The following is a 25,577-nucleotide window of genomic DNA, read 5'->3' on the forward strand; positions in this document are numbered from 1 at the left end:
CAGCGGCCGTACGTTTTTTTCTCTATGGGTTTGGATCGATTAATCGACGTAAATTATTCGTTCGCTTCGATTATTGATTGCGCAGTATTCGTTCAATTATTAATCGATTTCTGTAGGAAGTATTCGATTAATCGAACGATTATCGGGGATCACTACCCGTGACTATGCCACTCAATTCCGCGAATAATCGGGGCCATGCCGTTCATTCTTTGGAAAATTACGCACAGCGACATCTAGGAGAAAACGCATATAATTTTACTCTAAAACAAATCGAAGGCACAAACCATTGGCGGTGGAATGTGTCTGTCACCAACCCTGGATGCCAGGCGATTCCTTCATAGATCTTTGAAAGGTCACCAGCGTGAAAAACTCTTCCGGTTGCTTTACGAAAAGAATTGTAAACCAGTAATGCTTTTATTAACTGTTCTCACAAGGTCAAAAAGTCTGCAAATATCTTCAACATTTTGAAATATATTCAAAATGTCTCCAAAATATTGAATGTTATTCCAGTAATTCTAGTCTTCAAAATGAAGCCACATCTTTTCATCTGGCATCTCTGACGATTACACCACCCTCCAATCTGACACAAGTGACACAGTTCTCCGTCGGTGTTTATTTACATTTGCCCGGTTATGCTACGTCGTCCTGCAATTCTCAAGAATCTGCTCTCTCTCATCTTTGTTCATGAATGACGAGAGAGATCGTACGAAACGAAGGAAGAGAGGAAAATACGCAATGTTTTGTTATTCATCAATTGAAGCCCTAGTCGGGTAGCAGTCAGCAGAGAACTGTCAGTCGTTTGCTATAGGCGCGTTACATGTCGTGATTTTTCGATTTTGCTTGATATTTTTCGCGGATTTCAAGTGCTTTCACAGGTAGTTTTTTGTGCTATGGTTGACAATTATAAAGTGCTCAACAGTATTCTTGAATTTTTTTGTGCTTATCAGCAATTGGCAAAGAATGATGGCTTATCGTTTTTATTTTCATTAGTGATAAAAAAAACGTGTTAATAAACAGTTTGTGCTTCGCAGGGATCTATAAATAAGCTCATCTGGAATAGGATTGGTTTAATGATTTTCTTAGTACTATAAACGTGATTTGCATGTACTACCAACATGCACAGATGTGTAAAGCAAAACGCTAGTGAATATCGCCGCCCTTAAAAATGCAACGTGAAAGAAAATCGAGAATGAAGTTGTGCTGTGATGAAAAATAAAAGCAATGTTATTCGCTGTGGTGAACGAAACAAACCGATTTTAAGAATGAAAAAAAGTTATAGGAGGTTGTGTCCAAGATACTACCGCATTGTTGACGTAGAACTACGCTGTTATTTTATATAAGTCGCTTGTTTATACCTTCGGATATTATTCTATAGTGCTGTGAAATTTTAGAAACAAATGCTTAGTAGAATAATCTCTGAAATGTTTTTTTCATTGTAGAATCAGTTGACTATAATTCATTGATGATTAATTCTTGCCTTCGCAGAACAATACACTAGCTGATCGTATGTCGCAATTTATTTCATGTAAATGCATTAAAAATTTACCACGAACGCTATTCCGGTGGCCATTTTCGCAATTGACATAGACTCGGCTACAGTCGATATACATGTTGCACCAGCACCATTATTCCACATCTCATAACTACATCAATATGTATTTGGCGCCGCGAGGAAACAACAACAATGACAACACATGCAAGTATCAAATATCATGCTACATGTTATTTAGTATTGCCTCAGTGGAATTACACCTCTAGGCATCGTTCGTACAACGTAAACCAAGCGCCAAACAAGCGTTCGCCATAGCACGCATACAGAGCCATATATCGGTGGCTTGAAACTACTGAGAATATTGACACTTCTCAACATTTTGCGTTATTCTCAAAAGAAACGATTCTGTTTATATTATTGGCCTCGAAAAAAGTTGCATTACTTTCTCATGCTCGAGATAAGCGCAGCTGCCACCCTTAGTGGAGGAAGTTTTGCTACTAGCAAGCGAAATCTAATCACATACAACATTCCAGAACGACATTTACTTTCTTGGTGTCTAAACATGCTAAATAAACTCTTTTTGTTACTATCAACAACCTCGAAAACAGTAGCATTGCTTTATTATGATCAAAATTAGCGCAATCCTAGTTGGAGGCAGTTTTGCGACTGGCTCACGAACCCAAATAACTTATAACATTCCAGTACGACATTCAAGATGCTTGGTATTCCCCAAATGATTTATTGGCGCACAAACTTGATGCCTGCTTCGCCATAAAGTCAGTTTAATGCATTCATGCAATGTCAAAGGCACCAACGAAGCCCTTATGATGACGAAAAACAAACAATGTTAACAGCTTGGAAAAATACTGAATTATGCCACACGGCTTGTACTTTGCTGTAACATCCATCGATGCGAATTCGCTGATGAGTTCGTCTAGAGCGACCGCCTTCACCACCAGCGTGGGGAGATTGATTTTGGTTGCTGCCTGGGTAAAGGCGTTTACATTTTCGACCGACGGGCCGAAATCACCTACTTCGCTCTTGTTCGATGCGGTGTCACACTCGCGAAGACACGGTTCAGTGCGAGCGCTTTTCACTGCACCAACATCGCGTGCTTCACTAGATGACGCTTGTCTCGAAATTTGATTGCCCCTGGCAATACGTTCGCTTTTTGCAGTGCTTGAGCCAGCCTTCCTCTTCTTCTTGCTCATCACACATTACGCGAAGCGTCCAATTTATGACGCGGAAAGAAAAACACACGATGCGAACAACGCCAAAAACGAAATGAAAAAACCACACGACGATATCCAAGTTGGATTACCACTGGCATTACCACAGCTCTGTTCGGGAAAGCACACAAATGGACAGAACAAATGTATGGTAAAATTGAAACGCTTAAAGTTTTCATGTATTTTAACCATTTACGAACCAGGAGATTCTAATGTATAGCATATTAAACAAATCTTAGGGAATTTCCGATTCGTTTACTATGTAGATCGCCAAAATCCGTTCGCGGCGAAAATAGTTATTAACGTTAACTTTATTTGATAAAAACGTGACCTGTTTTCTGATTTAGCACCCTTAATGAAAGACGTAGTTCTACGTCAAAAATACTGCACATGTGGTGTCACGAGTGCTCAGTGTCATGTGTGCGAAAGTAATAAAAGTTGTTTGCTGTGAGGTCTTCCCATTGGGGAGCTCTTAGCAAAGCTGAATTGCGAGCCGTGGAATGAGTGGTTAGCTGTATAGGGTTGCCATCGTGGCATCGACAAAATTGTTTCTAGCTGCAATAAGTTTTTAAATGCGGAGAATCGAAAGATTTAAATTTTCCTTAAACAAATAAGCGAGCAAACATCGTTTCGGAGCATTTCTCATGTATTACAATGGTGTTTTGAAACTGGAAAATATTACTTTTTGCTATATGTTTTTGCCAGCCGTGTGCTATGATTGATGCTAGGATCGTTAGCAAAATCTCAAGCAGAACTGTCAGTGGGATACCCAATTCATGTGGAAACAAAGAGAAAATATCATATTGGCTCCTGTCAGTTCAATAGGGGTTCTCTAGAGATGTCACCCGGGTGGTTTTTGCGTTCATTTCAACCAAATTCATTTTCCATACTTCGGCAATATGAACATTCCGATATATTTTATTATCACCATCTCTATGTTAATCAATAATACAACTGCCTTCGTTAATTTGTCAACCCAAACCCGCTTCGGAACCGACGTGTTGTGTTCATTTAGCCTTACGAGGTCCCTTAAAACAGAATTGCGACTTGAATTTTCGCGGGTTATGTATAAGGTAAATGATGTTGGATAGTTTAGTCCGAAATATGATCTTGGTTTGTCCACATTTTTGAATGCACACCTGTGTCATATCAGGTATACAAATGTTTCAAACCGTATAAACAAAATTGTTTTTTTTCATGATTTACAGTAGTTCTATCGTCCCGCCCAAAATTTGTTTTTCGTTATCACATCCACGTTTTCATACTAAGCACTGTTCATGGGTCCAATCGCAGCATTATCCATTGATTGATCTTCTGATCAACCCTTTAACCCTCCTGTACTCGCGTGCAAAATCATAGCACGTATACTCGCGCACGATGTCACATACCGAAAATTGAACTTCTCTGTAATGTTGCCATTGTGTATTTTTCAGGTTTTATTTGCATTTATTTGAAGAAGAGGGTATGATTGAATGAAAAAACTCCAAAAAATATGTTTTCTTCATCTTTATTATGTCTTAATAGTTATCTAATTCAGCCTCCTCAAAACAGAGTAATTTTTGATACTCCAACACAAATAACGAAATTCGAATTTTTCACTGTTATAGATTAAAAGTAAGCAACTGAATATAATTCATGGAAGTATAAAGAGCTATAAAATAACATAAAAACGTATAAATCGATTGTGGTTTTATTGGAGTAAGAATCAGAACATAGCATAACTGCATGCTCGAAACAATCATATTTTTTTACATTTCATGCGGTTGTTGCGTATTTTTCGGGTCTTTTATCAAAGATAAAAATGTAGATGATAAAGATTCTGGAATATAAAGTTTGCATATTTCTAATATTGTTTGTCTCTGTATTCTTGGTAAACTAAGAATTAATGCCTTTTTTAGATGGGGCATGAAAAAATTATGTAAAAGGATTTCTAGGAACTTACTTTTCTTTTTCTTGTTTTCTTGTCGATATTGTCCATTATAATACATATCCCCGAAACTGTAAGTGTTAAAAATTACCATAAGCCACCGATTAGTTTATAGTTTACTGTTTACAATTATTCCACAAGTGAAATTCTTTCACAAGTGTGTATATGTATGACCATTATATTTAGGGAATACCTATACGAAAGTCAAACATTTATATTATGCTTTTGAACGTATGAATCTAACGACGAATAGTTAATATATGGATCCGTTCAATCCAGTTACAAAAGGGACTGAAATCAAATAAGAATAGTCCGTTAATGATCTTATGCATTATATGCAATAAATATTCCACGCCATTAACATTAATTTATACATTTTATTCAACAATACTCTAGAATATGGAAAAAGGCACTTGTCCAAAAAGTTACTCCTATACTCGCGTCGGTGTGTCAGACCGAAAGTGTTAAAAAAGTGGCACACGTCCCCTTTGTACCAACACAAGCGATACGCTAAACGATGGCGAACGACGAATAACGAAGCTGGAGTGAATCGCAAAGTCGTAGTGTTGGTATTTTCTACAAAATGAACGAATTAATGATTTCTCGGTCTGACAGACCAATGCGCGAGTATAGGAGAGTTAAAATTACCTTTTACTATAAAATTCCTAGTACTTCTACCAAAACTCGACATTATGATATCAGATTATTTTCACACACAATTCTCGTTCAAGATTTTTCAGCCACTTGCAAATAACATTTTTCTCCGTTACGTTACATGCCAAATTTGGTTTTATTTGCTTGATTAATTCTCGAATAATGCAGAAATTTGTGTTTCATTTGTATGGCAGCCAGCCCATACCCATTATTTCTGGTACAGGTGCTGTACGATACAGGGTACAGATTTTCGTCAAAAAGTACGGATTGATACAGATTTTTTCCACGTGAGAAATTTGTTACATTTGAACAAAGCAATACTGAGGTACATGACGACTTTTACGCCACAGTATTGCTTGATGCTGCTGATCATAAAAACATTTACAATGCAATGATTGATCAGTTTCATAAAGACGGAATTTCTTACAAGGATCGCGTCGGACGGCGCGACGTACCAATGAAACACAAATTTCTGCATACCAAGCAAGACCAAGCAAGCAAACAAAACCAAATATGGCATGTGTTTCGATGTCTCATTTGTAACGTTCTCAGTATGCTTCACACCTCGGCAACTGTCGAGGGATTTTTTACTGAATATAATCAGAACAAAAAAAAACGCTTCGAGGTCAGCTCAGCAACGATACGTTGAACGCTATTTTGAGATCAAAAGATTTGATCAAACATCGGGGCGGCAGAAATTCAGATTCAGATTCAGAAAAACTATGTATAAGCATCATCAAACACACAAATGACTTGCAAATGTAAATGGAGTATTTGTAGTACATAAATGAGTATATTTTTCATGCTAATAAATCAATTTTTCTCTACAACGAATATTTTCGGTGGTACAGATTTTTGGAAAAAATCATCGAGGGGTTGTATCCGAGACACGACCGTTTAGGACGTAGAACTACGCAATCTTTTTTTTTTAATTTGTTGGTTTATCATTTCGGATATTATTTGCGAATACGCCGAAAGCTCATAAATAACTCTAAAGTAATCTTCTTGCCCTTGCGAGAACAATACACTAACTGGTCATATGTCGCAATTTGTTTCTTTGTATCAATGCACACATTGCACTGAGTATTTAACGAAAGACATCTTCCCTGCATCGCCATACAACAAGCATCAAACACGCGTCTAACAGATGTACATAGTTGCAGCGATAAACTTCAAGTGAATATTCGCTAGCGTTCACATCTCGAGGGGAAACATAAAACACAAAACGAACAGAATAAGCGTCCTTTGTTGTTTCGGGCACAGAAAGATTCTGAGAATTTTACTCAGATGCAATACGCTAGCGACAGCTTACTTACTTCGAAAATATTCTTTTTTCGTTGTTTCTATTCTTCTTCTTCTTCTTTTCCTTTGTTTCCGGAGACTTTAAATCTAAAGACGCGTCCACATTACGCCAATCGGCCTTGGTCACCCGGTAAAGCCGACTATGTGTGGACGTACCGCCCGAACTTGTCGACGTGCCGAAAACCGACTCGAATCAAACCGATCCCAACCCGAAACAAGTGGGTCCGGTTCGAGAAAGTCAAACCAAAATAAAACGAAGTTAATTAGCGTTGACGGCATTGTGCTTCGTGTGTTCGTGACGGCTTCGTGCATCCGATGGGACTTCGGCTTCGTGCACCCGATGGGGCGTCCACATTACATAACGAACCGAATATGCCGCCTGGTGCAGGCCGATCGGCATCATTCGGCATGATGTTGACGCGCCTTAACGATTCATTCGTCTAATAAGTTGCTCGTTGCTCGTTATTGTTCGGGAAAGCACACAAATGGACAGAAAAAATGTATGGGGAAATGGGAATGCTTCCAATTTTCATCAATTTAAATCATATACAGACTATGGGATTGTACTGTAATGCATATCAAACAAATCTTAGAAAATTTCCGATTCGATTGGTAAGCAAATCGTTAAAATCCATTCGCAGCAAAAATAGTTATTAACATTAATTTTATTTCATAAAAATGTGACCTGTTTTCTGATTTGGCACCCTTAATGTAAGACGAAGTCCTACGTCAAAAGTACAGATGAGAAAGATTTTCAACCCCTCTGGAACAGATTAAAATGTGGCAACACTGATCGTGACGAAGTAACAGAAGTCTTTCGAGTCTACCAAATAAAACATTCCAATGAAACTCGTTTACTGAAATAGGATATCTTCAATGACAATCGGTTCATTTTCTTAAACTCTTACAATGACTCAAAAATTTCCTGATGCACTTCAGATATATTTTTTTAAATGTATCGAAAATTTTTGAAATAACGTTTTAGTTATTTAGTTTATTTTGCTACTTCAGTAGTAAACTACTTCACTAAACTACTGAAAATGAGAACACGCTATATCTGACAATATAAATATATATCATGTATTTATTGTGGAAGAACAACGTTAACAATCGATCAACATTACTCCTGTGAACACGCGTCATCAATAACCAAAAATTCAACTCCAATTGTTTTATTTATTTATTTATTCCTTTACAATGAAGCTACATCTCATGAAGAGACTGTGGGCCTGATTCTCGAATACACTTCACGGTGGAAACGAAATAAACGGCACGCCATTGAACTACGTTCTACGAGTTAGTGAAGTGTCGAAGATAATGATGAGTTTTCAGGCAGAATGAGCACTTTTCAAATAAAAAATCATTAATGAAAATTAACCTCTTCGTATCAAACTGGTATTCAATGTGAGTGGAAAACTTTGTTTTCTTCGTGTGATATAATAATCTCATACAAAAATTCAATCTGAAGATAATTTGATTTTATAATGATAAATTTAGTGGGGAACTAATCTCGCATCCAGATGTCGACACCGTACTGTTGTCATCGCGAATGCGTCTCATACCGTTTCCACCGTGAAGTGTATTCGTAGTGTATTCGAGAATCAGGCCCTGTATCTCATTCACAACATTGTTCCGCCACAACTGCCGGTCGCACCGATTCTTGCCAAGTCCTGCTCCACCTGGTCCAACCACGTCGCTCGCTGGGCTCCTCTTGTTCCCACCGGATTCGAGTCGATCTTTGCAGCGCTGCTGTCCGGCAATCCTGCAACATAACCTGCCCATCCTTAACCCGACCAGCCATGGCGACTTTCTGAATGCAGGATTCGCCGTAGAGTTGTGCCAGTTCGTGGTTAATTCTCCTTCTCTATACTCTGATTTCCACCACCTTATATTGTTCTGTGCACTACGAAGTACGAAGTACGTGCACTATTATGAACTTCGTAAGGATTTGCGAAGATCATAATAGGCGCGACTTTCGTTGACTATGCGTCTTCGAATTTTACGACTGTTGTCGTTGTCAGTTGTTATCAACAAGCACGTGTTCATCCGATTAACCGTAGTGAATCCTGATTCTTCTTAACCATTCCCACTAACAACTATCCCTTCCTTTATAAACGCTAGGGAACCACGCTATAGAGGCGACCCTTTTGGCCTTCGGGCGGCGAATATCATTCTAACATTACTTCCCTTCCCCTGGTGACTGTAAGGACGTGGCCGACGTCGTTATTGACTATTTAAAGCTCGAATCACCGAAAATTGTACAACGAGAATGATTTGCTAGTCCCAAGCGTCATTCTGTGTGTTCTTTGTGCAATTTGGTTGGTTCAGTTCAATCACGGAGAGCAACTACGAATCGTACAGTCTACCCAAGCTCAAGATCAAGCTCATAAGCCTTCCGATTATGTCCACGTCATCGGCGAAGCAGATAAACTAGACTTCTTGAAAATCGTGCCCGGCATGTTGAAGCCCGCCCTCCGCATGACTTTGCTTATTTAATGCCACCGAGCATGAGATGGCAACCCTAGCAGCATCCACTGGCATCTCAAGTGTAATTGAGGAACGCGAAACAACATCGGTTTCACATACATATTTCACTGATGGCCTCGTCGACACTGGGGTGAACTTGGTAGATTCAAGGTGGTTTTGTTGATAAAATGATACAACTGCGGATCTGACACACTCGCGGTGTTCACATTGGTTAATGCGAACTAGCGGTTGTACACACATGAATGGTCTTCCTGATTCTGATATTTTATTCTTTTTTATCAATTGTCCGATAAGAGAACCGCACCTCAGACTAACTGATAACATATCATTTCCAGTGGGAAAAAAAATGTAATAATCGCGTCTAATTCAATCCGTGGTCCCCAGCGGAACGATACAAATTGAGTGATTGAAAAACATTCGCAAACCTTCGACGTTTCGTAAATCTAAAAATATTTCCCGTTTCGTAGCGTCCCAACATCGTCGTACGTCATAGCTGGCCTGTACTAGTCTGGTGAACTTCGCGCGCAACCAGCGCTAATCACCCAAAACTCGTGCATTAAATCGATTAGTTGACGAAGTGAAAGAAGAACCCAAAACTACTTGGAAAAGTGAAGTGCACATCCTTTCGGACGAGGTGCCCCAACCCGCCGGCAACTCGTTTTTGACGCGTTGAGAAGCGTCAAAAATAGAAACTGTCGCCTGTCAGAGAGAAACCAACGCCGTGATCATTGGCCACCCAAACAAACACAACTGTGTCACGGCGAAAACCGCCTGCAGCTGGCAGCGATGAATTGCGGTACCAACAACTGGAATGTGACGTAAGTACTATTTTCTTCTCAACGCTTCCTTGCTCTTCTTGTCGGGCCGAATAGTGCAATTATTAATGTAGGTCGCAAGGTCGCCAGGATTGTGTTCTACTTGCTCTCTAGGGGTACTTTACGAGGGGCAACGATTCAGATAGCTTCCTGTATACTTAAACTGAACCATTAATGAACCAAACCATTAATCTTATGTTTGAAAATATCCAGATGTCAAAAACGACGTAGTTTACGAGCGCATCGCGATGCGTAGAATATATTGATATTCATAACTGATTCTATAAAATGTTTTGCCTAAATCGAATGTGAAATGAGATGGACTCGTAATTATGTTCGCAATCATTGAACATAATAGTCAGATGTTTATCTCGTAGTTTTCCCACGTTCTGATCTTACAATTGGTATTTGTTTTCCGACGAGAAAAGTATAGTATATTAGTTCAAGTCAACATCAGCCGTTGACGTCAAGCCTTGTGTGAAGCAATTACACCTGTTTGCGTTCGTGATTTCCATGTTCAAATTTTAATACATTCATAGTAAGTATAGTAAGCGATCGATCGTGAGTTCAAATCTCAGGGCCCTCATTGACCATCTTTGTGTTGTTACAGAATAGCTACGTCCACGCAACAATCATCAGCGATGGAGATCGATCCACGGTCGAAATAAGATCGATTCATCCATACAACTGCTCTGCTCTGCCAGACACATCGGGCTACTGTTCTATAAATAACTCAACAATGATCAATCAACTGTCTCCGCTGTCCGGTGGTCCAACTGGATAATGGAAGAACAGAAAGAATACCCTTACGCCTAAATGGCTACTGTGTGAATGTACCATATGTAATGGTATAGAAGGAATACTGGCGAATGACAACTGTGTAATGTGCTAATTATAGATATGATAACCATGTGACATGTACACGATTAAAATTCGGCTCTGTTACAGCTAAAATGCTAATGAGCCTTAAATAAATAAATGGGATAAAAAAAAATAGTAAGTATAGAGGAAAGATCTAATATTTTTCTCGAACCACAATTAAAGTGATAATGATAATACATCACATTAAAGCAGACATTTTTTTATTGTTTTGTCACCGGAATGCTGGTACTGGAATGAGTTGCGCAATTTTACGTTCCTTCAGCACCCGCAGTCATGTGGATTGCCTTGATACGAAATTTGGCACAATAGGCTGAATTTGTTTTTATGTTTCTCCTTGCTTCTTGCGCATATTGATACGATCATTCGATCCCATGGAGCCTCCACAGCGTAAGATCAATGAACACCCGTTCATAGTTGCCGCGTAAATGCAAATGTTGAACAACATTGGCTTTTAAGTGTGTAGCAGCGTCCAGTTAAAGCCGGTGTTTATTTGTGTTCATTTGTATCGCTGATAGTGAACATGATTCTTAGATTTGAGATATTACCGGTCGAACGAATAATTGGCATTGCTCGTGTTTGATTCTGGCGGTCAGATGATGTCACGGAGTTTCAGAGGTTAGCGAGCCGGTTTGTGAGAGGCGACCGTGATTAGCATATAATATGGTAAAAATAATAAATTCAATTGCTTCGGAAATTTCTAGGGTTGAAAATATTTGTTATCACCGGTCGGAGTAAATAACAATCATATTTTTTTTTAATTTAATTATTGAACGGTGATGAAGAATCTATAATTAGAAATGACTCTCTTTTCTGATGAACACAAAAAAGGCGGATCGCATAAACAACATAAATTCGCCCTTCCAGTTGCAAAATTCTAGCTTGGAAGACAAATTACTCTCTATAAAATTATGAGGCCCAAAGGCAGTTTTAAATTGTTGAAACTAGAATGACATTTTTTACTTCAGGTTATTTGATTATTATGAACACGTAGTTCTGATCCTTCATTAAATATTTCCTGATATTTCCACAAAAACTCACCATCATAATATAGAATCATTATTAAATACCAGATGTGCGAGTTGAAGTTGTCCGGTTTGTATGCATTCCTTCGATTTAACATATACGTCATTTTTTTATTTGACATGAAACTTCAAACACTCTCTTCTGAACTCTCCGAAATCATAATTGGCATATAATTCTGATTTCAATAATATGACAGTTGAAGCAGCAAAACCAACTACCCTTGCAAAACTTTCCATTTTTATGCTTTAATTCTTAGATTTTCCAAAACAATAACACACTAACCCGTGAAACATCTCAGCGCGAATCCATTAGTTTTCGGGTTGAAACTAGTGTGGAACTAGGTTCAATCTATACAAACTCTTCAATCACGTTCTCAAATGACGAAAACATAAACTTTTGTTGTCATTTTAAAAGTGGCGCTCTGCTTTTTTTCTGCCTTCGTTGCAGTTGCATAAAGGGGAGTGCTACAACTTTGTGTGATAAGTTTCTTAGTGCGCAAGTTTATAGAACGGTTTTTATTCGGATTTTGCCGATGAGAACTTTTTGCTCTCATGATATTGCAATGCATCAGCATCCGGACACTTAAGCGCTTACGATGATAACTTCAACTACTAAAAATATTGACATATCATAGCATGAAAAATTACCGTTCCTATAGAATAAAAATGCTTTTATGTAAGGTATAAATCACAGAATTTCACAAAATTGTTATATTTGTTCTAAATTTTCAAATTTCTTCATTGTGCCGTGATTTTAAATCCGAATACTTTTGATGATACAGCGCGGACTCGATTATATACAGTTTCTGATTTCTTTTCACTATATATAATCGAATCCTGTATATAATCGAATCAATAAAAATATTATTTATTTTTTGCATGTATTATTCTTTTTTTTTTTTAATATAAAAGAGGAATTTGATTTTTGATTCATCTCCTTAAAGTCATAAAATACCTTTCTCACATGAAAAAAAAAATCCAGATTCTCTCAGATGGTGATAGACGATCATATTTGATGGAAAAAATCCTTCTACGCATATGTTCGAATTTCAACAATGATAGAGTTATAGAACTTTTTTTTTGTTTCGGACTCTGTTGCCTCGAACTGGCTCTACATTACAAAGTACGCTACGGAAGACTAAATCTAAATTAATCTAAAATAATGGATTTCAATAACATTTTGGAAGTGAAAAACTTAAAGGTTAGTAATTGTATTATTATTATTGTCATCCTGATTTTTTTTACAAACTGGATTGTTTCTATCAATCAAATTTTATTTGTTTTCGTGAAATAAGGCGTATTTGAAATATAAAAAAAGTATTTTTTTTTCAAACTGTATATAATCGAGTCCAAAATTGTATATAATCGAATCACATATAATCGAGTCTGTATATAATCGAGTCCGACCTGTACTTGTGATTTACCAAAGTTGCGAGTTGCATGAGAGTGTCCGGAATTGAAAGCAAAAGTGTCCGGAATTCAAATCAAAGTACAGGTCGGACTCGATTATATACAGACTCGATTATATGTGATTCGATTATATACAATTTTGGACTCGATTATATTCAGTTTGAAAAAAAAATTCTTTTTTTATATTTCAAATATGCTTTATTTCACCAAAACAAATCAGTGGGGTCAAAATCGTGATTTTTAAAGATTTTGCTTGAATTTTCGCCAGGAATTGTTTATATCGATATTGCAGCGAAATTAAGATAGATAGAAGTTGGGTGTCAAAGAACAAATTGTAGAGCGGTTAGAGAGCTTTAATCTAGTTGGTAGAGACAATCAAGTTCAATATGAATTTTTAGGATAAAATTAATAATAACACATTCAAAATTACTAACTTTGAAGTTTTTCACTTCCAGAATGTCATTTAAATCTACCAAATTAGATGTTTCACAACTATACTCTGTACTAAATTTTCTTATCTTTCTATTGGAAGCGACATAATCGTCTTCTGTAGCGTACTTTTTAATGTAGCGCCAGTTTGAAGCAACAGAGTCTGAAACAAACAAAAAGTTGTATAACTGTATCATTGTTGAAAATCAAACATATACGTAGAAGGATATTTTTCATGAAATATGCATAATGCACTGATGATATAACTATAAAATTAATATCACAATTGCTTCTTTAGAGTAATCCCTTCGTTTCACTATCATTTTATATGAGAACTACATTTGAATTATAACATAATCGGCAAAAATCTATCAACGCTACTCACTATCGTTTGTGTTTGACGTTTGCCTAGCGTGAGAACGTAGAATTTACCCGTTCATAAATACTTAAATTTCTCCCGTGGTTCATCAGTTTTCATCATCGTTAACAGTTGACTGTGACTGCTTGGTAAGTGTTTCGCAGTTGACTATAAGATATAATCAAGTGTAATGTAATTTTCATCCAAAAAATTACAAAATAAACTGTCCGAAATTAGAATTCAATCTGTCCGAAATTTGATTTAGTGTTTGAAGTTTGATTTTTATTCGCTTCATTTGAAAAGCATTTTATTCGATGATTTTTTTATATTTTCAATCAAATAGGTACCAAAGTAGAAAGCTTAAAAGCATATTGAACTAATTTATTAAAAATATCAACCAAATAATACCTGTGCATAAAGTTTAGACCTGCATCATATGTCTTAAGCGTCCGAAATATGATTCAGAACGGTAATCGAGTCCGCCCTGTAGTTGTTTTGATTGTTGCCTTTTCTGTCAACAGCTAGGTCAGCTTGACACTACACTAAATTGATACAATAGTAACTATCAGTCACAATTATTCAACATGCAAAACATGTTATGGTTTTGGTATGATATTGAATGTAATGAAAAAGTGAACTCCGTAGTATGTTAGATAAAGAACCTATTGAGAACCAGAGTAGAGGGTCCAAAACTCCTGAGGAGCATGTTTGTAATAGCTGTTATCCATGGTTATTATGAAAAGAAAGAAATTGATAAACTCCTAATCACATCACTCACCACCGTGAATCCTGATTCTCACCTCCCCCCCCTCTCTCACTAACAACTATCTCTTCCTTGATTATCGCTAGGGAACTATGCTGTACAGACGACCCTTCTAGCCTTCGGTGGCGAATATCATACTAACTTTCCTTCCCTTCCCCTGGTGACCGTGAGGACGTAGCCAGCGCAGTTATTGACAATTTAAAGTTCGATTCACCGATTCACTTGCGCAATGAGAATGATTTGCTATTCTCAAGCTGGATTCAGTGTGTTCTTTAAACAATTCCGTTGGTTCAGGCCAATGACGGAGAGTAACTACGAAGTGTACAGTCTACCCAAGCTCAAGCTCAAGCTCTGGCACGCCAACAACGGTTCTGATTTGGCAGATTAGGCTAAACAGGCTAACCATTGTTCAAGTTAGCTTTGATTGTTCGCTCATTGTTTCATTTCACTTATATTCAGCACTAAATGAGAGACGAAAAAAATATTTTCGAAAAAGAGAGAGAGAGAGAGAGAGAGAGATTTACCCCACGACTCTCTATCTCTCTCTGAAAAAAAATGTCACGCCTGAAAAAAGACCATTAAGTTCATAAAGCTTATAATCGAAGATAGTTATTATCACATCATTACAACCGAGGTTTTCCATAGTTCAGGAAACTCAAAAATTGTTAGGGGTTGTATCTAGGCCAGTCCGCATTTTTGACGTAGAACTACGGAATTATATTATTCAATCCGCTCTTATATCACTTCAGATATTTTTTTTTTTTTGAATGCATCGAAAATTTTTGAAATAACGTTTTAGTTATTTAGTTTATTTTGTTACTTCAGTAGTAAACTACTTCACTAAAGTACTGAAAATGAGAACCCGCTATATCTGACAATATAAATATATATCATGTATTCATTGGCTCGCAAGCAATGTCATTCCATTCCATTTTTATGTTTTCAAGAGGCTTTAAACTTCTTCAGTTCATTCGGCCCAGCGAAGGGCCCTCGTGGAAAGAAACTCTACTCCATACTCTTCCTTCACCTATATGGAGAAAGACAATCCACTGCCGCTCGACGCTCGCCGACATCGATGTTTCTTCGATGACCACCAAACGAGAAGTGATATGGTTTCAAATCGCGGACGGCTTATTCATACCATATAAGTTGAAAACGGGCAGACACGAATGTATTAGTTGCTCGTTATTGACAGTACTAGAAGGTAAGCACACAAATCGGCAGGACAGGATGTATGGGAAAATGGGAATGCTTCCAGTTTTCATTAATTTAAACCGTTTCCACTTGCCTAGGATGTTCTCCGCTACGCTGTTTATGGCTGTTTTAATCATGCTCCAACAGTTCTCAAGAGGAGCTTCGTTAATTTGTTCCTCTTCCGGCAGCGCAGCTTCAAGCGGATGTGCGTAGTTTTCGGCGACATCTGATTGTTTCAGTCGCGTAAGATTGTACCGTCGCGGGCATCGGTACCGAATGTTGTTCACAACGAAGAGTTTTGGGCGCATCTTAACCAGGGATGGTAGAAAATCACATTCAACGATCAATGAATAAGTATATCCCTCTAGTCGGATATTTTTAAATCACCCCCAGCAGGCGATGCTCTTTTATTCTTCATATGTACACAGAGAGAAAACTTGGAACGGTGAGCTACCAAGATCTCAAAAAAGCAATATGAAAGCGGAATCCCCACTGCTTGCACTCTCGAAGCATTACTTCTACTACTCAAGTTTTATCGTGAGTGCAAGCCACAAATGGTTAATCCCATTCCATAGAGCAGATGATGAGTTCTTGATCGGAAAGTGTAACAAGAGACGATCAACTGAAATCTTACGACACTCGTCGAGGGATTTTTAATTCTCTATTGCATTGTCCGCAGTGAGTGGCTGACTCAGTCTCGTGTCGATTTTATTTTGCTGTCGTCTCCCGCCCGATGAACAGCAGACGGGTAATGGATGCAATTAATTAATTTTATTACCAGCAGATTTGGGCGAATCTCATCCCGCCCAAAATCGTTTTTTAAATACCAATAATTCTGAACATTCACAGTTCTCTCCAAATAATTTTTCCAATAGTAATCCAATTAGTGACTTCACGAAACACCTTTCGGATTCGATTGAATTTCAGACCCTTTTTTATTTTGTAGATAAAACGGATCACATATTTGATTAATTCAATTCTGTGTGGTTACGTTCTTCGTTGCGAATAAATGTAATGAATTAGTATGGACGTATTTTATTCATATATCATGGACTTCCGACATATCTGGCAGTAGATTTATCGAACGACTAATGTTTTTTTATATCCCTTCAAACTTGTTGCATCTCTCGAGTGTACATATTGCTTTGACCGCAGATTTGGCATGGTTAAATCTGTTTAATTTCAGGTATTCAGTCTTCATTTTGTCGAATGAATACTGTTGGAACAATAGGTATCGCAGCAAATAATTATCAACATCCTACCTTATCATCAAACGGTATGCGAAGAATTTCAGTGAACTGACGGCATTGGAATATATGCTTTGTGAGGACCACACAATTATTATCAGAGCTGATAAACTGGAAGTCATGAACATCAATTCAATGTGCCCAAGATAAATTTATCCTTTGAAGGTCATTAACCTTTCTAAAGATGATCAGATGGAATATATTCCAATGTCGTCTGGAATAACCTGTCCAACACCTTATGATCGTAATATTGTTTTTGCTATTATTCTGATGTTTCATAACACGGAACTCTATTGATTATTCGCCGAAAATGAATAAAAAATATCCTTGAAGTTAGCCTACGGTTTTAGTAGCAGTGCAATATGGTGAGCCAGTCTCAGGATAAGAAAACATTTAAAAATAAAGCTTTTTTTTTGAATGAATCAATAGTAAAACAAAACGTCAAAAAATTTCTAAGCTTTGTGATAGCAGAGAATCATTATGCATTTGAGTTGTATGAGTATTCCCCCCCCCACAAACTGTGGATAGTCTATCTGCATACAAATTATGTAGAGTTCCACAATCCAAAAATTTTATGAGCAAATATTTACGTGCTTACACAAAAAAACACATGTTAACATATTTGCGCTAATTTATGTTTTTTGATTAATTCAAGGTAATCAAGGTCTTTTCTAGCCACCAGTTTACTCGGGCCCGAAAAAAGAGGTCTGTATTTAGGCTGGCGGAAAAATATATCTCGCAAGACCACGTGTTCGATGTCGTAATAGCCTTGGTCAATAACGCATTTACATGAACTCATAAAATTAGTGATTTGAGGGGGATTATTGTTTGTAGTCTCTTGTAGATTAATTTAAACACCATCTGAGAAATCCTCTGTGAAACATTAAACATTAAAGTCGTCCTATCTGCTGTAGCGCATTTTTTTATTTTACCCAGTTTCATCGAAGTAAACGCACTCGGAAAGGAAAATTGAACGCCCGGACGAGAGAGCGAGAATCGTAAAGCGTACGTCATAGAGACACTCATTCCCATGGAGCAAATTCTTGTTAGGAGTTGAAAGCAAAACGAGGAAGGAGAGTAACTCAATTATTCGAACTAGTTTCAGTCTAGCAATGCTTTGGTCAACTCAGAGTTACCAAGTGAAAATCATTTGGTTATGATGGGTGAGGATTAATAGTTAGTCGCAGTTTGCACAGATTGCGATCTGTGCAGTTTGCGATTAATCGTAAATCACATCATGCTCCCTTGTTTTCCATCCTTGATCTTAACCATCACTAGGTAGTGGTACGATGTCAAACTTGGGGTTTTTCAATAGTTGGGAAAGCACACGAGTACTTCCGATGAAATTGAGTGATCGACAATTCCACGTCCCGAGTTTCCAATCGTTAGTCCGTTTTCGTCGCCTGGATCTGTGTTGATTAGTCCGGTTCAAATCTTCTTGTGTATCGTTCGTTGCTTGGTGTTTTTTTTCAGTGGTGCGGCTTGCAAGGTCTGCGACCAACCCCACTATCTCGCAGGAGGACCATCGTGATACTGCTGCTATACGTCCCGAGTACCACCAGGACTGGGCAAAGACGCTTATAGCGGCGTCAATTCGTTTAGCAGAGCTGTTTCCGAGTTTTTGTGGCTGTTCTTGGGGACTGGCAATGCCCAATGCTCATCATCCCACTACACCCCATACAGTTCCCCTTTACCAATGCAAGCCAGAAAAACGATCTATGACGATAGAATTTCTGACCCGAACAGGAATCGAACCCGAAGCCCCCATCTTGGTAAGCGCAACGCTTACCACTAGGCCATGGGGTCCACACCCAATTATCGATATATACAATGAATAAACTAATTTTCGGCATGTTTGTTTCTATAGGATCAAGATTTGGATCAAGTATCGTCATGATACATGGGTTTTGTTGTATACCTACCGAAGATTCTGGGCATCATTTGGCAGCTATATTATGAGGTTTCTGTTTGCAGAAATTGTCCTCAGTACTTTTATGATAGCAGAATAACGAATTCTATTCTTATCATAGCTACAATTCACTCAACTTTACAGCATTCAAAAGAGATTCCTGCTGTTTTACAGAATCAATAATCTGCTTGATTTGTTATTGATTAAAAATATGGCAAGAAGGCCGAAAGTACAACGGAAAAATGATTTGCGAGTGCAACTTACGAGGTCAAAATTGCAAGCATTAAACATTTTTTCCAGCCAATGTTGCCTTGGTACTGTCATTCTCAAGCCATACCCCATTTTTATTTCATGCAGTTGATAGGGGCAACCTTATTGCTGGAATGCGCCCTGATGACTAGGACTACTAGAATATATGAACGGAAGAATTGTCAAACGATGATTGTATTTTACATTTCCCTCTGAAATTATTGCACATCTCATGTTCTCAAATCAGCAGAACAAATGTATGGAAAAAATGGAATTCGTCCAGTTTTCATGAATTTAAACCGTTTAGAGGTTAGCGAATTATAATGTACAGCATATCTAACAAATCTTAGAGAATTTCAGATTCGATTGGTATGCAAATCATGAGAATTCGATCATAGTGAAAATAGTTATTAACGTTATCTTTATTTCATAAAAACGTGACCTGTTTTCTGATTTGGTACCCTTACTGGAAGACGTAGTTCTACGTCAAAACATACTTGAAATGTAAATAATATTAATCATCACCGTTGTGTGGAGATACTTTGGAGATTTTCCATTTTCCTCGAATTATGATTTTTTTTTATCCAAAATATATATTTTTACTAGCTGACCAGGCAAACGTTGTTCTGCCAAATAAATTATTTCTAGTGAATATTTTGGGTGTTGAATAAAACACACTAATGTATTGTAAGTGTGTTTGAATATTTTAACGATCTTTAAAATAAATCGAATGTGACCGATAAAAAAACGAATTAAATGATTTGAACGAAAGGTTATATGATGTTTCTTGGTGTATTTCATTAACGTAACTGACATGTTTGATCTCTTAAAAGTTAAACGTCAACTGAAAAAAGTAATATAAGTTTGTCGTAAAGTAGAAAAATGAAATATAGAAAATCAATATTTATTGCTGTCTTCTTGTTAGAAAATACGTGCATGTGATTTTCAACATAAGCCTGTTTGGAATCGCGTTATTTTATCGTTGTCATTCATTCGAGGAGTATTCACATCGGTAATCTAAGTTTGAACCACAACCATATTGCTTCCTTTATTCATGGATGTTTTTTATTACTCTTCACCGATTTGTAGAACTCAATATTCATATATGCATATGAGTGATCGGATTTTACAATTCGATCGAAATCGACTTTTACACTCTTAAATTCGTTCGCCTTGTCGCGAAACAATGGTCAAAATAAGTCATCCGTATTTGTGGTTCATTTTACTCTCTATCTGATCGGCATAGTTCCGGAAATAATTCTAAATTGTTGAAATTTGAATAAAAATTATTATTCGATTTCGTTTGGATGCTAAATTTGTTTTGAATGTGTTTAAATGCTAAATTTTGCGTGTTTATTCCACCCGAAAAACCATTACTATTTTTGCTTCATAGAAATGGTCCATGTTCCATTTCTATGAAGCAACCAATGTTGTTTACGTCGAATTGCGTGGCAAGGTTGTCACATTTGCTCAACTCGATTGGACTTGAGCTTGAACAGAATGCAAAATTGCGCTTTTTCCATTCAACAGAATACAACCAACAATATGTGGGGACGAATACGATCGAACTTCATTTTGTGTTTGAACACACGCGCAATGTCATGACAATGCATTGCGCTTTGGCCTGGCTATAACTAAAGCTGTGTCGGCGTTGCTCATGATAGTGTCTCGCAAGTGAATGTATTATTCCTCGCACCGCTTTTGTTGATTATGTAGTAAGAATTGCAGTCGTCAAATCTCAACTATTTACTAATAAAAATGACGCAAGTAGTACTACGTTGAGAAGGCAAACCTTGGGAACGTTAGTGCCATTGAAGAAGAACATAGCGAGGATCGTATGAACGGTGTGTGTCAACGATGAATTCCAGATTATTGTTTTTTCTTCACATTAAATTTCTCGTGTCACCGTGCTATCATGATTCCAGCAGCGCTTGTGCTTTGGATCTACACACGTGCTCTCCAGCTGATGTTTTATCAGGGTTGATGGCAATAGCGTGATTGTCATTTTGTAATCCGAGCAAATGTGATTTGAAGAATTTCGATAACTCATTGTGCTCATTCAAAAAGGCTTCCAGCTCATCGGAGATGCTTCCTGCTTTAGATGAATTGATGTTACTTGTGTATTTGTAGATGGATGTTGAATGAAGCGGGCGTTACGCCATCAGTCATTGAACAACTTAAATGAATTAGTTCTGTTGAAAAAACGAACAACGGTTAAATTATTAGAATATTTTTGACACAAAAATAATAAAATCGCAATTAAAAATAGGGAATTGGGGTCAAAATTTAAGGTTATATGTAGGTATGAAGTCAAATTTTTGAAGAAAAAAATATCCAGATCTTTTTTTCTGCATAGAGCCACCCTATTCGGTTTTAAATGTATGGTTATCGGTATCCTACCGGTATCATATATAGTTTACAACCTATTCTCATACCTACCAAGTATTTTGAGTATAATTTCATCAAAATCGGTCGAGCCGTTTCGGAGGAGTTCGGTAACAAACACCGTGACACGAGATTTTTATATATATAGATTAGGGCTCATATGGCGTCAACCTGACGGGGCCGGAATTCAATATTTTGACAATGTTTGCCTTATAACTATGTTAGTAATATATAACCGATTACTCGCGGTTGGCTCGAGGTTAGTATTACAAGTGTTTTCGTAATTGTGATGTTGCTGTCTCCAATGCTCTGTACGTGTACCCGACATGGGATACTTCCTATTGGGATGCAGCTGACCATTAATCAGCAACGCCCCCCTAGTCTGTACTTCATATCTAGCGTGGTGCGTCTTCTCGACTCGAGGAATCCAGGATAGAATGGTCACTATCCGGCACAAACATCAGCTCGTGTAGAGTTGTCATGAGTGGTACAACCTTTGGCTCTTGTTGAATGATCAGTGGACTGCACAACCTTTGGCCCGTTTATCTGTAAAAAGTTTATAGATTGGATAGGAGGGATATGAAACAGGGACACAACGAAGGAAACATCATTAAACGTTGACATCGGCGTTTCTGAGGAACAGGTATAGATGAAGCAGAAGATCAGGATCACGGCTACCTAAGATATCCCGGACGGGGGTATCCGATTGTCTGCCTTTTGCTCTCAGTGCTCTAGAGAGCTAAGAGCGAGCAGCATGGAGCCGGATACACGACCAGACAATATGCTCGATGTCGTGGTAGCCATCGCCACAATCACATAGATTGCTTGCTGCGAGCCCAATGCGCGTTTAGGTTGTAGTGATTGGACATAAGCCGAGATATCACGCGAATGAAATCACGACCTACATTCAATCCCTTAAACCAAACAGTCGTCGAGACCTTAGGGATAATCGTGTGTAACCAGCGACCGAACTCATCTTCACTCTACATGCGCTGCCAACTAACGAGTGTGGGCCTTCTCGAACTATGAATTGTTTGAGTAAATATGTTCACTTACAATCAATAATCCTAATTTAATAACAGGGAAAGGAAATGAAATGAAGTAATTCGCGAGGAGACTATTCTAGACATCTTTCCATGTTTAACGGGAGTGTGAAATGATTTCGAGTTACGTTTAGAAATTTAATCAGAGATTTTTTAGATGGGGCATTTGAATTATCCTTCGTTTGAGTGGTAACTGGATAGATGACATCGCTATGATGTTGTTCAAGGGAACGAACGATTCTCTAAAAGAAATGATTTCCATGCTTAACAGTTGAGTTGACAGACGACCTCATGGAGTTTTCATTCCTCTTAGCATTTTCTCAATCTCGATACTAGAATACAGGAAGTATGTGACGTTAGTGCCCTTATAAGTTTAGTAATAAAGCTTCCGAATTGTTGCATTCTTTGAACTCGCACGAGAGGCACCAAACCATCGTCCTGCAGCTTCTGTGAGGACAAACTCTTCGCTGTGTCCGGATCGGGAAATTTCCTCGACCTAGTCCAGGAATAGATCTGTAAAAATAAAATAATCTGTGGTAATCAATTTAATTAGAACCAAATTACACATGTATCATAATTAACATTCAGAACCAACACAATTTCATTCCGTTTTCGATCAATATAAAACAGGTAAAATGACCGAAATCAATTCCACTTAACTACGATATTAATTATTCATACAGTTCAGGCTATATTGTGATCCATTATAGGACTAAAGGGTGTGTCACATCAAATTGCATCACGGAAAAAACGCTGTAGAAATTCGCCCAGTAGACCGATCCTTTTGAAAATTTTAGACAGTAAAAGAAAAGCTATTAAACAACTTTTGGCACTTTCTTTTTATTCATACTTCGAGCCCAAGCCCGTATGCTCGCACCTTCCTTTTTACCCCGTCCATAAGGTTCTGTACAACGTCAGGTTGTAGTTTTTTAGTTGTAGTTGTAGTTGTAGTCTTCCGGAGGGCCTGCTTCAAAATCGCCCAATATTTCTCTATTGGGCGAAGCTCCGGCGCGTTGGGCGGGTTCATTTCCTTTGGCACGAAGGTGACCCCGTTGGCTTCATACCACTCCTACACGTCCTTTGAATAGTGGCACGAAGCGAGAATCGGCCAGAAGATGGTCGGGCCCTCGTGCTGCTTCAATAGTGGTAGTAAGCGCTTCTGTAGGCACTCCTTAAGGTAAACCTGCCCGTTTACCGTGCCGGTCATCACGAAGGGGGCGCTCCGCTTTCCGCAAGAGCAGATCGCTAGCCACACCATGTACTTTTTGGCAAACTTGGATAGTTTCTGCTTGCGAATCTCCTCCGGAACGCTGAATTTGTCCTCTGCGGAGAAGAACAATAGGCCCGGCAGCTGACGAAAGTCCGCTTTGACGTAGGTTTCGTCGTCCATTACCAGGCAATGCGGCTTCGTCAGCATTTCGGTGTACAGCTTCCGGGCTCGAGTCTTCCCCACCATGTTTTGCCTTTCGTCGCGGTTAGGAGCCTTCTGAACCTTGTATGTACGCAGGCCCTCCCGCTGCTTGGTCCGCTGGACGAATGAACTTGACAAATTCAGCTTATTGGCGACATCCCGGACCGAACTTCTCAGATCATGTCTAAACTGCTTAACTACGCGCTTGTGATCTTTTTCACTGACGGAGCATCCATTTTTGCCGTTCTTCACCTTCCGGTCGATGGTTAAGTTCTCGAAGTATCGTTTTAGTATTCTGCTGACCGTGGATTGGACGATTCCCAGCATCTTACCGATGTCCCGATGTGACAACTCCGGATTCTCGAAATGAGTGCGCAGGATTAATTCACGACGCTCTTTTTCGTTCGACGACATTTTTCCAAATTTACGAAAAATTGACAGTGAAGCATGGCCAACGTGATCTATACACTCTTATCTGATTATAAGCGAAAGCTGAAGATATAATTCCTAAAAATTAAATTTCTACAGTGTTTTTTCCGTGATGCAATTTGATGTGACACACCCTTTATATTTCCATCATGGTGAAATCAAACATCGTGAATAGCTACGCATGCCTTGGTCAGGAGGATTCAACTTGCATTAACATTCCTCTGATTATGTTATCGGTAAGATACATGTACCACAAACTGGAATGAATTTCCGGAATAGCTAAAATTATTGCATCGGCTTTGGCACCCTCGAAAAACGTCCTCGAACAATGCTTCATTTGAATCACAGATTTTATCATTACAAAGAACCCTAGCAGCCTTTTTGTGCTACTAACCGTGTAGCATAAAAGCTTTTCTGCTTCTCTAGAACAGGTTTTATTGTAACCAATCGATTGATCTTTCTGCCGGCAGCGAAATAAGGCACGTCCTTCTGATGAACTATTTCCCCGCTAGTGTGCTCTATCGTTGCCACATCATGAGATCCTTATTGTGAACAGAGCACAAAGCTATTTATCCCACATCCCACCGCTGGCAGACATACACTACTATCGTGCCTGATTGATACGATATCTTTACCAGCGAACAAACGCTGATACGAAGTAGGTCAAAAACACCAACGGAAATTGTATGTTTTCCTAGTGTCAGCTGTGGTTACCAATCGTGCGGAAATAATAATTGCGACGGCCAGCGTTAAGGCTATCAAGTTGCGGTACCACAACGCCACAACACTAAATTTTTGGTAGAAGTTGCACTTGATTTGACACATCGACGACGCTCCTCACGGACCGGTCGTCCACTACGCGTTGAAGCAGGTTTTGCATCCAATACGCGTGACAAACAGGTCCGGAGATATGCTCTGTGGGGAGAGTGCCTGAACCTGC

General features: G+C 38.4%; 1 protein-coding gene across 2 annotated transcripts in view; it reads left to right on the plus strand.

Annotated features, from left to right (window-relative positions):
• Positions 1-736: 736 nt before the first annotated feature.
• The window catches only part of LOC129764883 (phosphatidylinositol 4,5-bisphosphate 5-phosphatase A), a 64,504-nt gene continuing 39,663 nt past the window's right edge, over positions 737-25,577 (plus strand). The window contains exons 1-2 of one of the 2 annotated variants that reach the window (XM_055764441.1): positions 737-875; positions 9,559-9,909. In XM_055764441.1, coding sequence (XP_055620416.1) covers positions 9,878-9,909 — 32 coding nt within the window. In that variant the 5' untranslated portion in view covers positions 737-875; positions 9,559-9,877. Of the gene's footprint in view, positions 876-1,031; positions 1,283-9,558; positions 9,910-25,577 lie in introns of those variants that run through there. The other variant, XM_055764442.1, reaches the window with a different exon arrangement.

Source organism: Toxorhynchites rutilus, chromosome 2 (genome assembly GCF_029784135.1).
Source record: "Toxorhynchites rutilus septentrionalis strain SRP chromosome 2, ASM2978413v1, whole genome shotgun sequence".
In the NCBI taxonomy this organism is placed as follows: Eukaryota; Metazoa; Arthropoda; class Insecta; order Diptera; family Culicidae; genus Toxorhynchites; species Toxorhynchites rutilus.